We start from the raw sequence: 18,544 nt of genomic DNA, 5'->3' as shown, positions 1-18,544 counted from the left end.
GAGAGTGAGACTCCCATAGGCCAATGCTATAATTTAGGAGTCTCAAAATGAGTGAGATCAATAGAAATGTATGCAAATGAAATAAAGTTTTAGAGTGAGAAAGGACCAAAATGAGTGAGAGCTGGCAGCCCTGCTCACGATATTCTAAAAGCAGTACCATAGGTCCTACATGTATAGAGGAGGGAGAAGGTTTAGGGATCAGAGGGGGATGTCCAGACAGCCTTCTACATAGGCACCTACTGAACACTATTTTATGATCATTTAGATTTTTATTTATTTATTTTTTTTAAATTGATAAATGCTGTCTATGATTAGTAAAAATAAAAATAATAATAATAATAAAGATAATTTACTTTCCAACTGACACAGACATATGGATGCCACTGATTTAGGGATCTTGTCTATGTGACAGAATTGGGAAGTGAAGTATATAAATCAAATAAAAAAAAAAGAAGAATCTTTAAAAAAAAAAAAGAAGAACCTTGTCTATAGATCAAATTTCAAATACCGGTAAGTCTATATTAATATGCAAAACTCGGTAGGAAGTCATAGAACTGGGGCCACCCATGTGACCCATGGGGGGCTGGGGGCAGCAGCCCCCTCCCCTTTTTTTGGCTCATAAAAAAAAGAAGAAAAAGAAAAAAAAGGGGTGGTGCTATGACCAGGGAGGTGGAATTTATTCCACCGCACCTCCCTGTTATGACCTAGACTCCTGGCCGAGGCTCCCGTCCGAAAAACGTTCGCTGCCCCTGTAGAATATTGCATTATGGTTTGTGACGTGCTCAAGGTAAGGTCAAGGCGCTCCCCTCTCATTCCTCCTCCCTCCGCCCTTCCCCCATTTCCACCCCCTACGTGATCAATGGGAATGAAGGACCCTGGGGCTATGGACCCTCAGACAGTCATTTTTTTTTCATTTATTCTTTTTTTTTTTTTTTGTATTTCCTGCAAATGGGGGGGGGGGTGGTGGAATGCAGTGTGCTATCCCCATCGATTCCGCTGCTGTGCCCATCGTTTAACAGTCTATCATCATTGATTCTGAGCTAGGTATTGCCTCTCGATCTCCTCTCATAGCTCAAACTAGCTCAAATAAAAGAGCTTTTCCCCAGTCACTGGTGGGGAGGAGAAAAATCTCTTTGAACTACCAGTAGCTGCTGCACAGAGCACACTCTAATAACGACCTCCTCTAACGTATAGTGGAAAAAGAAACATTAACGCTCTGCCAATTTGACACTCTATAAAGATCCATGCCTTGTAAAAGTTATTAGATTAAATGAGATAATCATAATGTGAAATTAAATCATGTAAATAGACTTCAATTTTGCTAGCTCATATTTTGATCAATAATAAGATTAAATCAAAATACTTAAAAAATATTTTGAACAAAGTCGCATCCAAATTCTTGAACCATCGATGCCCGCTAAAGTTTGATTGATTGTCGTCAACCAACCGACTGAACAAATAGTCAGCTGGTGAGTTCTTTCAAGTATTTTGAGGATAAGCTAATGCCAGTTACATTGTTCAGTCATAAAGTAAATTTACAGTGTTTGTTTGAAAGAGGATGATGAAGATGTATAAAGTCGGTGTAATTTGATAACTAGCAATTTGAGCACTGTTTGATTAATACAGTCCCGTACGTGCGTAATTGTGTAATGCCATCGGCATCGCCCATGGCCATATGTTGGTTGTATGGTAGCCCTATTACATATCGACCACCGTCTTTTAAGCCGACCGCGTATTTATTGGCGCAGTAACGCTTAGTACGCACTTCACTGCGCGCAAAGCACATAAAAATGGATTGGCTTTGAATGTTATGTTAATGAGGATGGTGTGGGAAAACGCGATGTTCATTAATGGTTTTAATCAAGGAGTCTGAAGGACAAAATTTCGAATGAATGTTTTCACCGAATCGTAATGACAGCACAATGTAATGTCTATAGAAGTTTCTAAAAAGCTTCGTAGGTTTTTCTACAACACGGTGTTCAATACAACTTGGTTTGTGTGCATTGTCAATGCAAAAACAGCGGTCGATCCTAATAACGAGCTTTACCGCGGGGAGCTGAAACGAGGCCATGCAAGTTCGTCAGCGATATTTTTGCACTGAAACTTCGAATCGAAAAGGGAACAATGGCATTTGATAGAGCTGGATTTTCTCAATCACGTAGGTCAAGTTTTTTACGTGAATTTCAGTGTTAAATATTCTTATCAAGCAAATAAACATTAGGCGGTCGATGAGTACAACCGTCTATGTAGTAGGGTTGGGGGTACCACCTATCATCACCCTAAGGAGCTGTAGCTTGTTTATTCTAAAAATATAGCACAGTTCGGGAAACCCACTGACAAGGGGGGCCCCTCCTTATAAGTAACCCGTCCCCCTTATAAGTAACCCCGTCCCCCTTATAAGTAACCCCCGGGGCACCCCTTATAAGGAGTCTCCACGCTTTTTTGCAATGCAACGCGAAAATGAAAGGACTGCGGCAATTCGCTTGATTATGTCCATAAAGCTTCACAAGTTGCCTAGTTACTCACGAAATTTGAGCAAAATCGGTTCGAGGCATCATATCTAAAATCATGGATTTAAATGCGATGTCAAACGACCCATGCGAATGCTGGAATGCGAGCGATTACTGGCGTGAGTGTCGCCAGGCGCGGCGGCGCGGCAATGCTTGAGTGCAGACGTGGCGACTCGAGGAACTAGGAAACTTGTGAAGCTTTATGGACATAATCAAGCGAATTGCCGCAGTCCTTTCATTTTCGCGTTGCATTGCAAAAAAGCGTGGAGACTCCTTATAAGGGGTTCCCCGGGGGTTACTTATAAGGGGGACGGGGTTACTTATAAGGGGGACGGGTTACTTATAAGGAGGGGCCCCCCTTGTCAGTGGGTTTCCCGAACTGAGCACAAATCCGCCTAATTCTTACCTCAAATATGCCATAAATACTGCAGTTTTGAATGTCGTGACCGTCTCGTTGATTATGAATCTCCATTTTAAATAGCGCAATTTTAGTGCGTGCGTTCCGTTTTCTTTGCGCAGCTAAAAAGGGTACCTTGCGATCGGCACCCCCTCCCCTCCATAGGTAATACACGTGCATTTCACAGCATAATACATGTGAATTTCACAGGCCATAGGTAATACATGTGAATTTCACAGCCATGCATCGTTACTGAGCGGATGTGTAATTTTTAGCTTGGTTTGTTTGAGTTTGATTTTCGTTTCTTCGTTTTTATTGTCTTTATAGCTAATGACACTTAATCCCGCGCATACCTTTTCGTTCTATACGCAAACAGCCATGATACGCAGGGTGCCGATGGGAAGGTGCCCTGCCGATAGGTGGTGCCCCAACCATACTAGTAGGTCCAACCCTACTTGTAGGCAAACCTCGGAGGGCCTCGTCGACGTCAGGCACTTGCAAGCTTGTTGCACGTTGCGCTGTAGCCTGACCAGACGCCATGCGAAGCCTGTCATGACTTATGTACAGCCATAGGGCTGTGAGTGTAGTTTGTTGCGCTGCTGATCGATGGCCATGGCCTGGCCAGTAGTAGTTCGGGGCAATACTATTAGAAGTCTACTATATTACTAGACTAGAAATCTAGACCTAGTATTAGTAGTAAGTAGTATTGGTGTACTGTAAAACAAGAAATGTTCGCGTGCATTTTAATTTCGCGAATTTCGCGAGCGCCAAGATTCGCAAAATTAAAATGCACGCGAAATCTCTTATCTACACTATATGCATTGAACGCAAGAGGCAATTCACGAAAATTTCTTGCCACGAAAAAGGCCGTCAGCTCCAATTCGCGAAAATTTCGTGCCGCGAATATATCATGTTTTACAGTATTGCCCCGAACTACTGCTGGCCAGGCCATGGCCATCAATCAGCAGCGCAAATCGGATTTCTAGATAAACTTATTCCGTGACCAGTCCAACTCAAGGCAAGCCAAGGGGCCAGGGCCGGGCTTGAGGGGGGATCTGGATCTAACGTTAGAATAGATGCAGTTTATAGAATTACATGAATACATCCACCATTAATATATAAGACAAAATCATGAAATTGGCCCCATCGCAGCAGCGCTAGATCTAACTAAGTAACTTAATTAGATTTCTAAGGTGCCAGTGGCTTTAGCCTGTAGCGCGGTCATCACGACATCAGACAGTATGTACACTGTAAGCAAGTGAGGGAAAGAAGGTTTGAATTGAATAGGCCCAGGCTCGGCTCGGCTAGGGTGGGTCTGGCCAGTCTAGAAATAGAATCTGGATATAGACCCTACCATACCTACTAAAACCGTCCCTTGTCATCTCAGCTGCTCCAGTGCTAGTCTAGTCTGTATGGTTGTTAACTTGTATGGACTGTGATAAAATTTAGTGTGGAGGGACAAGTCTTAACCAAGAATTAAAGGAAGGAAGAAAAGAAAGATAAAGGAACAAAAAGAAAAGAATTCGGAATGGGCCAGTACTGACATGGCCAGATGACAGAGCAGAGGTTGGACTGTGTGTACTGTCAAACATAAGCTGATGTCTACTATTACATTTCTCATTTTAAAAGCGGTTTTACCATCCGGTTGAAGTAATGAATTCATTGTGACCCATGCCGTGGGCAAAGTTTTCTGCTTTTTCCTTCAGCGATAGTCAAATCAGAGGCAGATTTTTGGTGCAAACACAGAACCATGTCACAACTTAAAACAAGGCTGCACACTGGCACTGGTCCGACGGTCCCTGACCAATGAAAATCACTGTCGGTCCAGTAACTTTTTCAGGAATGGACCATTAAACAAATGAAGAAACTAGGTACCTACTGGTCCAAAAGACAGGTTGGACCAGTAGAAAAACATAGGTTAGTGTGCAGCCCTGCTTACAATGTATGTCACAAGTGCTCTTCCACATCCTAGAGCTGCCATGCAAAGACCTGTACAGGATGGATTGATGCAGGACTTTACTAGTCTTCAGTGCAGGCTTTGTTCTTAAGAATTATTGGCAAGGTGCTGGACAGCATATTAGGGAGTATTCTTGAGCTATGCTCATGAACAACAGTTTTCTTTTCGTTAGATAGAGAATGATGTTTTGTAGGAGTTTAACTGTAGCCATTTCTACAAAATATATAGATACAAAATGAGGATGGAAGAAGAAAATACTCGATATACCTCCTGATTGATGAGCTGACTAACTTTATGCAAATCAGGGACTCAACCACCATTTGTCTTAGTTTGTAGAAAGTTAGAGCTGATATTGCTCTCTGATTAAAAGTGAAATATGAAATATAAAATTGATTTCCATCTCTAGAATTGCTGTGCTCATTGATATTCCTTTATTCAGTTTAATCTACTAGAGAATAATAATAATAATAAGTACAGCATTTGTAATGCGCCTTCGATCTAGTATCCTATTCTGAGGCGAAGAGGGACGTAATTATGAAAAGAATAGCATACATCATAGTCATAATTGTACATAAGAAGGTTGAAAAAGAAGAAAGAGATAAGTAGAGATATACACACCAATGAACAATTCGTTGAAAATTCAATCGAAACAAGATGCGAACATATGTGATTTCAAAAGCTTTTTAAATGTTTCAATGGTCTCTGCTGATCGGATCCTCAGTGGAAGAGCGTTCCAGAGAGATGGGGCTGCAGAAACAAAGGCTTTTTCTCCGAGAGTCGAGATTGTTCTTTTAACTGTTAATTGTTTACTATTACATGAACGGAGATTTCTGCCAGGGACGTATTCTGAAACAAGGTTTTGCAAATATTTTGGAGCTGAAGAATTTACTGCTTTCCATGTATGAATAAGAATTTTAAACTCTATCCGCTTGGATACTGGTAGCCAGTGAAGATTTTTTAGAACTGGGGTAATGCTGGAGAAGCGAGATGTTCCACTGAGGACCCGAGCAGCAGAGTTCTGAGCACGCTGTAGTTTGGCCAGTTGGTAAGATGAAGCCTTGAACAATAATGCATTTCCATAATCAATACGAGACAAAACATACCAATGAATAACAGAGGCTGCAACTTTGTTTGATAAGGATTTTCTGATACTGTGAATATTGCGTAGTTGCAAATATACAGATCAACATGTGTTTGTAATGTGTGTCGCCATTGACATTTCAGGGTCAAAATAAACTCCAAGATTCCTACAATTTGACACAGATTGTACATTGACACATCCAATTCGTAATGACTGACTACGGACCTTTGCTGCCAGATGTTTTGATGCAATTATCATAAATTCACTTTTGTCATCATTCAGTTTGAGTTTGTTCCATATCATCCAAGCCCTCATATCATCAATACATGCTTCAAGTCTATGTCTGGTAGAGGCCTCACTTAAAGGATCAGAGGGATCGAATGAGCTGTACAGCTGGGTGTCATCAGCGTAAAGATGTATATGGATGCCATGGGTCCTTGCGATCTCTGCGAGAGGACTTGCATAAATGCTGAAGAATGACGGGCCCAGAACAGATCCTTGGGGGACACCATACAGAAGTTCAGCAAAGGATGACATGCACTCATTGATCCTGACTGCCTGCGAACGGTTACACAAATAGGAAGATATCCATGCAAGGGCAGATCCTTTCACACCTATTGAACGAAACCTTGTGATAAGAATATCCTTGTCAATGGTGTCGAAAGCTGCTGACAGATCAAGGAGCACCAAGAAAACAGCTAGAGAAACAATTACTTTAAAAAAAGTATCTTTAAACATCCCCCTGTGAACTTGGAACATGTTGTTTTCTTCAAATTTAGACTTTGTTTCTAGAGTAAGCATCAAGAGCAGAAACTAATCACATTCAACATGTTCCCAATTCAGTTTGTTTTATCATGCTGTCTTCTCCAACTCTGTAACCTCTTGATTGACAAAGGACCTCAATCTCTCTTCTTGTATTTACCTGTTCATCTCTATAATCCACCACACATTGGCGTGTAATCCTACAGCGTTGGAAAGAGAAGAGTGTAATCACTTGGCAGTTGGCACTACAAACAGTGCTAGTACATGTGAAAGGAACAGCAATCGTTGACACTGCTGTGCACAATGTCTGAGAAACACAGTGATTGCGCTTGAGCACAGGTCTGTCTTCAAAGAGTTGTGTATGATTTTGTTTGTTTGTTTGTTTTGGCAGCTGTTTTATTTACTTCCTTTTTCTTTAGTTTATGCACCTTCATAACTCATCTGTGTGAGCATGCCTGCTTTAGTTCATAAACCCTAATAGACATGCTCCATATACTGCAGCATACTGCCACTACTGATCTAATTTAGGTACTCACAGTAATATTGACATAATGGTATTATGTGAGCCTCACACGGTCTGTGCTTTTTAAATTGATTTGATTATGCTGCTGAAAATGGGACAATACTATGATTTCGATGTAAAGGCAGCTATTGTATAAATGTGAAAACTACACAGTGATGCTTCCATGCATAAATGAATGTTACTGTGTATGATTTCATGTGTTTAGTTGCAGAACATACTACATTATCCATGCTATACTGATGTCGTATCATTTTCTCCTTGATTTATCAATGTGTTTCCTGTCAGCAAGCATTAAAGAAGCAAGGAGTGAGTGATGTCACTTGACATGGCAGGAGCCTGCGATCCCATAATGCCAGAGGCAAACCAGGAGATTACCCAGCTGGCCAGCAAGCTCTCCCAAGTCAGCAACAAATTCATCAGCCAGTGGACAGGGGACACTTTGCAGCAATACCTGAAGCAGCATGAGGCACAGCACAGGCACTTCATCAAGCAGGCTCAAGGTGAACATGGCTTCTTGGTTCTTGTCCCAATTTGTTTCCTTCCAGACATTGCTTCTGGGTCATTACAAAGAGGTATTACATATATAGTTCCCTCCTCCTCCTCCTCCTCCTCTTTCTTCTTCTTTTGCTTCCAACATTTTTTCAAAAAGGGTAAGTAATATAATGTGTAGAAACAAAACTGTTTCTCATTATTATGCATGAAATGGGTTTGATTTGATTTGATTTGATTTGATTTGATTTAGAACTGCCTTTTTCCAAATCACACATAACATAAGAATACACATATTTAGAAATTAACATTACACGACATATATAAGCAAGCATATACTGTCTTGCAAATTAATTCAAAGTACATATACACACACACTGTGAACATGACAGTATTTGATGTATAAGACGTGTAGCATATCATTAAAAAAAAAAATGTTCAGAGGCGAATCGTTAAATCAACACTTGTGTTAGATTATGTAGATACAAATGTATTAATTGATTATTCATTCAGAGTATATCACGTCGTTTTGTGAAACGAATTTTAGAAAAAAGAATATAACGGAGGGGGATTTGAATAAATTGATTTTTAAAATTAAAAATTCTTGGTTATTATGATAACAGAAAAGCAGGAGACTGCGATCATAAGCAGCAGCTTGACATTGATTGAGGCCTCGAGGTAAAATTCGAGACTTAAAATCGATTTACATATCTGTATAACGGACGTGTCCACAAAATAGAATCAATAGTCAAATCCAAAAGATTGTAATAGTTTATGAAATCAAAAGTAAAGGGGGAATTCAAAATAGTTTTCTTTTATTTGTTATCAATAGGCATTCTTTACCATAATACTGTGCTGAGGTGAGTGCTGTGCTATGCTGTGCTGTGCTGTGCTGAGCTGTGCATGCAGTGAAATACAATTTTGTTAATTTAATGTTTGGGTATATCTACCTGATTTTAAGTTGATTCTGGTTTATTCTTTGCGTCACATGTATGTCTTCTACATACTTCGGTATACAATATCAACAATTTTGATGCGCAGCAAAGTACTAAAACCAATATAGTTGCCAAATAGGTGATCCTTTGCTTCAGATCACTTCCTTCCTATCATTGCTCCATCTCCTCCATATTGCTATGTCCTGAAATGGATCAACAAAACTGTTTGGATATACTGTATACGCTGAATATTTTGTGAGGTTTTTATTTTCGTGAATTTTGCGAGTCAGGTGCTATTCGCGAAATTAAAAACACGGGGAAAATATTGACTTTGATCCCGATGTGAATGTGACGTATGCGTGTACACTTCTCTGTTCAGTACAGACTCCACGATTGCGAATTTAACCATTCGCGAAATTGTTGGGGATTCCCAATTCGCGAAAATGTAGACTCGCGAAATATATGGCGTATACAGTACGTGTACAGACAACTCCTGTAATAACAAAGTCTTCCGGACCGGCAGTTTTCTCTTAACATATTGAAATTTTGTTATTACTGAAGGGAATTTTGCACCATAGACTGTTATGATAATGATTTTGGGACCTGAATTTTTACGTCATTGTAATGAAACTCAATTGTAACCGTGTTTGTTGTAATGGGAGCTCCCTGTTTGATTGCACCTGTCTGATGTACACACAGGTTCATTGAAGTCATAGGCCTTTGTAGAATGTGTAGCTTTATCATAGTTGATTGTGGTGTACAGAAGCTGTACAATACACAGGTCTACATTTAAAGTTGTTAACAAATTATGTAAATTTACACTTGTTTTTCCTTGTGTGTGTACATGTATGTATGTGTCTGTGTTTGCATGCTTGTTTGTTTGCTCATTTACATGAATTATTCTTTGCACATAAAAAAAAGGAATCCTTCAAATAAAAAAGCACATTTCAGATGCCTTAAAGTGTAGTCTACTCATTCTTCTCTCCCATGCTTTTTAATTCTTGAAGCCTCCAATTTGTTTCTCCTTTCTCATTCTCATGTTGTTTGAAAAAACTAACTTGACCCTCTCCTACTTCCAGATGAAATTGACAGAACGCAAAAAGAAATTGGTCAACTTAAGGAGCAAGCATCAAATAATCAGTTAGGTAAGTGTAAAGTCTGATTGAATTTTTAGGCAGATGTTCATTCATAATATATCATACAGACAATTGGCAAATCATATTCATTGGTTTACATTGTGTCAATAATGCCTTCTCAAACCAAAGGTGACTTCAAACCAATGGGTACAATAAGCATCATGTTTTCAGGCTGTCAGTCCTGTGTGTTCATGGATTATGTTGCTTGGATGTTGAACAAAGTAGGGTCGAGGTCCAATGTCCAACTCAATTTTTGGTAAATGATTGCTGCAATAGTAAATGGAGAAAATTAGTGCATGTCATGTATGTGATCGTTATCATGGGATGGCAATCTGCTTGAAATTTTTGTCTGTATTTGGAAGGCGCATTGAGCAGACTCAAGATGGTTGTAATATACTATGTAACTATCCTGAAGTATTCAACAAGAATATCAATTATACATTATAATTGGGTGGGTTACAGCACACTAGCCACTGATCTCCAAAATGAGATGTTCAAATTCATGAAATTCTTCCGTTGAGATGTAAGTCGATGTAGGGCAATTTGTCAATCAGTTGCAAAAATGAGATGTGTTGTCGCAAAGCAAACAATGGCAGAACTAATCTCATTGCCTCGCCATAACATAAGAAGCAGCAATAGTTATATTATGTTAAAATCAAGTGAATGTTTTATAGTTTCTACTAAATTTTGCCCCTTCCAGCCGTGGCCAACCAGCAATCCAAAGCCAGGGAAATCCAGCAATCCATCAAGGAAGCACAGGCCAAGACAGAGCAGCTTCTCTTCCAGAAGGAGCAATGGGAAAAACAGCTGGAGGAGGAGACTAGGCAGTGCCAGGAGCAGCAAGAATGTACGAGCAGATCTAGGCATACACCTTAATACATGTATATCTCATACCAAGGCCAAATATGGAGGAATTGGATTGATTTACTTTAATGTTTAGAATCCAGGGAAGATGTTTGGATTGTATTTGTATGTATGTACATGTATGTCATGTATGTTCACATATTTTTGTTGACAAATTGATTGTTGCACATAAAAGTAATACTCAATACGCTGACCAGTCACTGCTATTCTGTATATGTCAGTATGGAGGATGACACCTACAGTATGTGCTTGTACTTTCTCTCCAATTCCCTTCACAATGTTACAATCCTCACTGTCTCACCCTCTATAGTGCTGGCTGCCCAGGAAAAGGCGACCAAACAGCGCTTGCAATCCCTCAACATGGCTGAGAATTTCTTTAAGGACAGAATGGGGCTGGAGTTCAGAAAGATTGATGGTAAGAATGTGAGATTGAAGAGAATGATTGAAACTTGACACCACGTAATCATGCGAAAAAAAAGTGATCAGGCATATGCACTCATTCTCGGCAGAAGAACCGAAGTTTGCAAATCTCAAAGTTTGGCAAAATCATAATTCTCTTTAAAAAAAGCCAACCACACATTTTAAATGAAAATATTAATGATTACCTACTGGGCTAAATTTACATCTGATGAAAATACACTGTATTTTGTTTCTGGAATGATCATCCATCAAAAACAAACTTTATACAAAATGGTGGTCTGCCCTCTTTTCTTTCTTTTTTTTTTTTGGGGGGGGGGGAGGGGTGGGGAGTGGGAGGGAGCTTTTTTTTATGAGGGGCAGGATAGGAAGGAAGATTTCAATCTTCTTCCTTTGGAACAATGTGCCTGGTTGATACTGTATAGTTTGCTGAGTATTGCTAGTCACCTGGGGTGTACCTTGACGTGTTGGCATCATTTGCCAGTTTTCTAGAGTGGGTTTGTAGGGCAAACCACTTCTTGAAGTGATCATTGACTTAGCATTCTGCTCTTTGTGATGAATGAATGAATGAATGAATGAATGAATGAATGAGTGAATGAATGAATGAAAGAATGAATGAATGAATGAATGAATGAATGAATGAATGAATGAATGAATGAATGAATGAATGAAGGGGATCTTTCACATGTGTGAATCGTGACTCCTTCACACACGGGACCTCCATTTAATGTCCTATCCGACGGACTGAGTGTTTTTGCCTCTTACTATGAATGGACAGCATGATTATACACAATATTGCTCAGCTAAACTCAATGGGAATGGAACCCGAGCCATTAGATTGTGAGGCAGATGCACTACTACCTGAGCCACATCACTGCCTTGAGATTATTTTCAATGAACGTGTCCATGAAACAAAACTGCTTGTAAAGCTTGAATTAATTGTACTTGTATCTTCATGTAAAATCTATTTGAATGACAGAATTCAGGATATTTTTATTTCAGTGTATTTTCATTCCCACAGCTTTTATCTTCTCATGACTGGATGAAGTGTGATTTTTATTGTGTGAGGAAAATGATTTCTGGGAACAGAAAACCTTCTGCTTGGTATTAATGATGCTAGTGAAATGATGACTGCCATCACACTTTACGCCATTCTATGGAGCAGCATTTTTCAGCAACATAACAAGGACTCCATATATGTCATGTTTTTTATAAGGTGATAGGCTTCAGTTTGTGTTCACCAACATTGACTCCAAGGCCCATGATCGCAGCTTCTACATCACCATCAAAATTGACAACAAGAAATACCAGGGTAAGTTGCTGAAAACCTATTGTGAATTTGAATTAAGATACATGTGTATGTATTGAAGACAAAAATCAACATTTTGTGAAATGCAATCTTTCTCATAATTCTCAAACTTATGTCATACTGCAGATCTTTAACCATTACGTGTAAAATCCCACTATAGCAAGTACCGTGGGAGTATGAAAATTATCATGTTATATCTGGGCACCGTTTCACGAAAGTTGTCAGCGCTGACAATTACCATAGTAACAGTCAGTGACAAGAGCGTCTTAACCAATCAAAACCAAGGATTTTACTGAAATAGTCAGCGCTGACTATATTGATGAAACACCCCCCAGCGTTGTTATGTCAGGCTAAGATCATAACAAAAACACAAGAAAAGCACTCTGAGAGCACAGACCTCCCCCAAGCAGCTCATTTCCACCCATACAATCATGCTGAAAATTGCCGTACAGTGCACTCCCGTTATAACGAAATGCTCGGGACTGGCAGTTTTCTTTCGTTATAACGAAATTTCGTTATAACCGAACAAATACAATATGTAACGAAAACAAGGAAACCACGCATATATATCATATTCTGTTTGCTGAATACTCATCATACACTGGAAAGCTATGTGAAATGGGATGGGATTATTGTATTACAATATTAAAACACACAAGTTCCCCTCAGAAACTGTGCGTGACGCAAGGAGCGAATACACAGTGATGTGAAGCGTTCGCCTATGCAGAGACGCTAAAATGCTTGTTCCGCTATGTTTCGAAAGCAATTCGCATTTCGTTATAACCGTGCACATTTCTTTTGTTTCTTTTTGTCAGTGGCGCTCGGAAAAGACTTTGTTATTACGAAAATTTCGCTATAACCGTGTTCGTTATAAGCGAATTTTGCACCATAGACTTTAGTGGTGTTAATTTTGGGACCAGAAGTTTTACTTCGTTATAACGAAATTTCGTTATAACCGTGTTCGTTGTAACGGGAGTGCACTGTATTTCCATATGCTAGTGTCTCAGAGTCTACCTTGTGCGCTTAAAATCTTTACTGCATGCTCCGCCTCGAGTGTGTGCTCACCTCAAATACAGTTTACATGCAACTTGAACTCTGTCATTTATTAACCCTAAGGTTGCCAATGGTAGTCCTAACAACAACAACAAAAAAAATTGTACAATTTCCTTGTGTCATTATCAACTTTTCCTGTAAGTTTCCTCTCACAACTTTTTGAGTTATATTGCAACAGAAAGACAAACAAATCAATTGCTGGCAAAACCAACAGGTTTTCTTGGCAGAGATATCTAGATATACAATACACAGAGTTGGGAACAGGAAAAAAATAACTTTGTAATATAAACAGGGTTTTGTTGTACCCAGCTTCTCTGTAATGGGGCTCCACTGTAGTGAAATCATGTATGAAAATCATTATGCAACTGTCAGGATGTGAGCCTTAATTTGACCAGAAAAAATTGGAATGGGGTGATCATTAATAGCTTTCCTTAATTCCAAACATAATTTTGACATAGGGATGCATGTATATACAGATTTGGATGTTACATGCAACTGTTCTCACGTTGAATTGTACACTGGCCAATCCCACAGTGTTTCCTTGTGTTATATCTTCTTTGCTTGTTGTTGTAAGGGAATGCTTCTGTTTTCATTTTCCCTCCATAGTCACCGACTGCTGTCCAGAAATAACAGATCTTCAAGCACTGGTTGATGTCCTCAACGAGTCAAACAACCTGATGAAGTTTGTTGTTGAAATCAGGAAGAAGTTCAAATTGGCAACATGAAATGGAGACAGGACATTTATATACTGTATACATATATATATATTTTTTCTCCTTCTTAGCGTCAAAGTCTCAAAGGAAAATTTTGTGATTTGATGATGGCTAATAATCAATGTTATTCAAGTGTATAGTGGTTGTATATAGCTGTAAATACAAATTTGTAAAGCTGCTGTTGTAATATGTATCTTTGTCAGATTGCATACATGCTCATGTATATTTAACAAGGAACAATGTATTTCTTTTTCTCCCTTTTTTACAAATACAGTTTGCATCTTACAATTACTATCTCATGCGTTCTTTGGCACAGAAAACATATAACTGGTTTCGTTTGATCAATCTGTTGATAAACAGTAAAACTCCTTGCCTCTTGTACGCCTGTCTTCAATGCAGCAACTCTTATTATTTTTATGCAATTGCAATTACAATTTTACATGTACAGCAGTGTTTGAGAGTACATGTACACTCAGCAAAAAAAGAAAGTTAACACTTTTTCAAGTTTATCTTTCTCATAGACTATCTGGCTAAAGATGGTGTTGTATATACCATGTTAAAGGTAATTCAATTAGCCATCAACCTAGTAGGTCAATGAAAATGTTAACCTTACACATGAGTGAACACATTCGTTTTTCTCTTCCAAGGCACAAAAGTAAAAATTGCAAAATGCACAAGCTGTTATTCAAGCGTATTTGCTCTTCCATATGATAATGAGAACAAAAGACAAATTTAACACAATAGAAATGCAAATTAACTTGCAAAAATCTACCTATGATCTCAATAATGTCTCTGTAACCCTCCAAAGATAAAGAAAGGCAAAAAAATAATGGAGGAAAATGAAGAATCTTCTGTCAAATCCGCAGTCAAAAGACATAAGAGAAAAATTTGGTAACAAAGAAAGTTAAATTTGAAACGTTATTCCATATTAAGAAAATTTGAAATAATATTATCTTGAATTTGTCTCGTGCATTCTTAAATTCCTTAACTGAAAGGTAAAATGAAGAAATTCAGTCGATTTTATCACCTTTACTCCCTATGACATTTAAAGTTAGAATTGATGAAAAATGCTTATGTTCCACCTTCGTTTTCCCCACTATGTTTTTGTTTTGAATATAAAGGGAAACAAGGGAACGGAAACATATTTCTGCTGTTTCATTCATGTCTCTCATTACGTTTAATTGGTCTTTTGTTATCATTGCCATCTTGGAGGGCATTTGCAAATGAATTTCAATATGTCCAATTCTGCAATTTTTACTTTTCTGCCTTGGAGGACAAAAACGAACGTATTCACTCATGCGTGAAATTTCCCTTTTTATAAACCAACCAGGTTGATAGCCAATTAAATAATCTTTGATATGGTATATGACGCATTGATTTTTATCAAAATCTTCTATGAAAAATATTAACCGGAAAAAGTGTTTACTTTCTTTTTTTGCTGAGTGTATATATTATCCCAACATGAAGAAGGGATTTTTGCCATGAAGAGCGACCAGTAACAAGTGTACCAGAAAAGAGGATACTTTGTCACAATCAAGTTTATTGCACTGGGACATTTTCAGTGAAAATCTTCAGAACTTCCCTGGTCAATAATTTTATGTTTGTGGAATACACATATTTGATATCTCTAATATTAGAAATTAACATGTGCTTAAGTTCAGTTGAGTGTTAAATTTGCGAAATTTTCCACTTTTCTCATTTACAAATCTTCACAAAATTTCCTTCTTTGAAAAAAACGAAAAATTTTAATCCTTTGTGTAAGATAAATATGTAATGATATTCTAGCAGTAACAGCTTTGGGTGGGGTGGGGTGGGGTGGTAGGTAGGTTGTAGCTACTGAATTAGTGACAAAACAGGATTCCTGTCAGATTTTTTTTTTCTTTTTTGCAAACAAATGGGAGTGCCAAGACATGATGACATCATAGATTATCACCGTTTGGTGAAAACAAATCAAATTTAAAGTTCCATGTTCATTCACATTCAATTTTTATGTTACCGCTACCACTCTGTTTGTATGATTTTGCTCTGTTAAGTCCACTTAACATGATGTGAAATGCACTTCACTGTTCTTTGTGCATTGAAGACTGACATTAAAATGTTATCATACAGGGAAACCTTGTTACACTGAGCTCATTTTCACTGAAGTATCACTTTTAAAGAAAATGAAATAAAGAACTGCATGTACTGTAATTCAATAGGACCAAAGTAAAAAAGGTTTGTTGCATGATTCATTTTGCTGTTCACTTTCCACTGAATCTTTCAATGCAGGGTGTGGGCTTTTTCCTTGTGTCACTTTTCGAGTTTCAGGAGGAAAAAACCCACAAAATTCTCTTCTTAGCTATTATACCTATCGTATCATTTACTTATGATGCACATGTTCAGAGATCTGGACCCTGTGGCATAAAACTCTGGACAAAATCAAAAATAAGTCTGTTTCAAACATATGTTTGATTTTTATGCCTCCGCCACGAAGTGGTGCTGGAGGCATTATGTTTTCGGTTGTCCGTCCGTCCGTAATGAATGTTGTGGACTTTGTCACAGGGTAACTATCAAATCCTTTTGAGGTATCCTAATGAAACTTGGCATGTATGTGTATTATGAGGTGAAGTTGTGCCTATCAACATTTGGTTGCACATGCTCAAGGTCAAAGGTCAAATATATAAAATTTCACTATTTCCATCATATCTATGCAATGCTTGAAGATATTTTCGTGAAACTTAGTGTATACATGTGTATTACCCAATTAAGATTCTCTGGTGAAAGTTTGGGATATGAGGTCAAAGGTCAAAAGGTCAAGTTAAATATCAAAACATCACCTTTTTTCTCTGTACCTTGGAAATTGTTCAAGGTATCTTCATGGAACATAGTATATATACATGTACTGACTGACAGTGATTATCTAGAGAATTTAGGGTTCATGTGGTCAAAGGTCAAGGGCAATACTTCAAAATTTACTATTTCCCTCTGTTTATTCAATGCCAGCAGGATTATTTTTTTTTACACTTGGTGTATGCATGTATAACCCAACAGAGATTCTCTGGAAAGATTTTTTTGTTCCTTTTGTTCTTGCCTCAACGGTCAAAAGGTCAAAGATCAAGTCAAAGTGCTGAACTAAGTTTTTCCTCCATATCTCGGAAGTGGCTCAGGTTACAGTGTGTATCTTGAAATGTACTACATATTTATGCATGTTCTGCCTGACAGTGATTATCTTATGAATATTAGGGTCAAAGGCCAGATGAAAATGGTAACAATTTACTATTCAATACAGAAATTGCACTTTTTCTCCATACCTTGAAAAGTACTCAATGCATAAACGTATGAATGGGTCAAAGTCAAGTTTGTACAGTTTGTATAATAAGTCACTTCCTTCAGTTTTTGAGAATATGTTTAATAAGAATAAAAATATTCATAAATACCCCACTCGTCAAACAGATGAATATCATTTGCCCCTTACCCGAACTCTATTTACAAAATCCACGTTTATCTACAGTGGCCCAAAATTTTGGAATTCCCTTGAGAAAAATATAAAAGATTCCATTAGTTTGAAATCATTCTCTAGTAATTTAAAGAAATATTTGATTAGCTCATATGTACCCCATGATTAGTTTGACTGTTTGGAATTGTTGTTCTTTTTCTTCACCCTGTATCGAGAATGTTGACCTGCCCTTCGCTCTCTCTACTCCCCCTCTCCCCCTCCCGCCCTCTCTTTCCCTACTCTCTTCTGTGTGTGCACAATGTATGTGGATGCATACATGTGTGTGTACGTGCGTGTGTGTGCATATGTGTATGTGGGTACGTCTGTGTGCTTGTGTGTATGTGTATGTGTGTGTGTGTGTGTATGTGTATGTGTATGTGTATGTCTATGTCTATGTCTATGTCTATGTGTATGTGTATACATGTGAAAGCGTATACACTGTACTTCATGTAACCATCCGATTTGATTGAATGAAAACTGTATACTTTCAATGATTAGCTTGTACGGTACATGTATCGTTGTATTGTGTTATAAAGTCATATATAATTAATGTATTGTAGTAATGTAACGTAAGTGAGGGGACTGCAATCTACAAGTTCGCTTTTTAGCAGCCCCTCAATTTCCATTTCCATGAAGTTCTTTTAAGAACCAATATGTATTATTATGTTCCAATATATGTAATCATGTCAAAGTGTATTACCTGTGTTTGATTGGAAATGAAAATAAAAAAACATGCATGTGAACATGCATGTGTGAAATGAAAGTCCTTAAATCCCAAATACATGCTCTCCTATTTATCCAATTAAACCTAGGTCAAGGAAGGTGAACATTCAACACATTTGTGACAAACTTGTCATTTTAATGTTTTGCCAATTTTGAGAAAATGTACCGGTAATCACACATCGTCCACATGTACTATCTAG

General features: G+C 38.1%; 1 protein-coding gene across 1 annotated transcript; it reads left to right on the top strand.

Moving 5' to 3' along the window:
* Positions 1 to 7,520: 7,520 nt before the first annotated feature.
* Positions 7,521 to 14,164, top strand: LOC139728537 (uncharacterized). The gene is made up of 6 exons (XM_071639470.1): positions 7,521 to 7,730; positions 9,734 to 9,799; positions 10,491 to 10,637; positions 10,965 to 11,069; positions 12,288 to 12,383; positions 14,040 to 14,164. The coding sequence occupies exons 1-6, from the start codon at positions 7,544 to 7,546 to the stop codon at positions 14,156 to 14,158; spliced, it is 720 nt and encodes a 239-aa protein (XP_071495571.1). The 5' UTR covers positions 7,521 to 7,543; the 3' UTR covers positions 14,159 to 14,164.
* Positions 14,165 to 18,544: the final 4,380 nt, after the last annotated feature.

This window comes from Diadema antillarum, unplaced genomic scaffold, assembly GCF_040938485.1.
Source record: "Diadema antillarum isolate AM-2024a unplaced genomic scaffold, OU_Dant_1.0 seq00000183_RagTag, whole genome shotgun sequence".
In the NCBI taxonomy this organism is placed as follows: Eukaryota; Metazoa; Echinodermata; class Echinoidea; order Diadematoida; family Diadematidae; genus Diadema; species Diadema antillarum.
The sequence above is the reverse complement of the archived record's forward strand: the minus strand, read 5'-3'. Positions and strand labels throughout refer to the sequence as shown.

Excerpts from the sequence above, each read along its gene's own strand:
- LOC139728537 (XM_071639470.1), top strand. The coding sequence starts at position 7,544 with ATGTCACTTGACATGGCAGGAGCCTGCGATCCCATAATGCCAGAGGCA. Across the intron at positions 7,731-9,733 it reads CTTCATCAAGCAGGCTCAAG|ATGAAATTGACAGAACGCAA; the intron begins GTGAACATGGCT and ends TCCTACTTCCAG. Across the intron at positions 12,384-14,039 it reads TGACAACAAGAAATACCAGG|TCACCGACTGCTGTCCAGAA; the intron begins GTAAGTTGCTGA and ends TTCCCTCCATAG.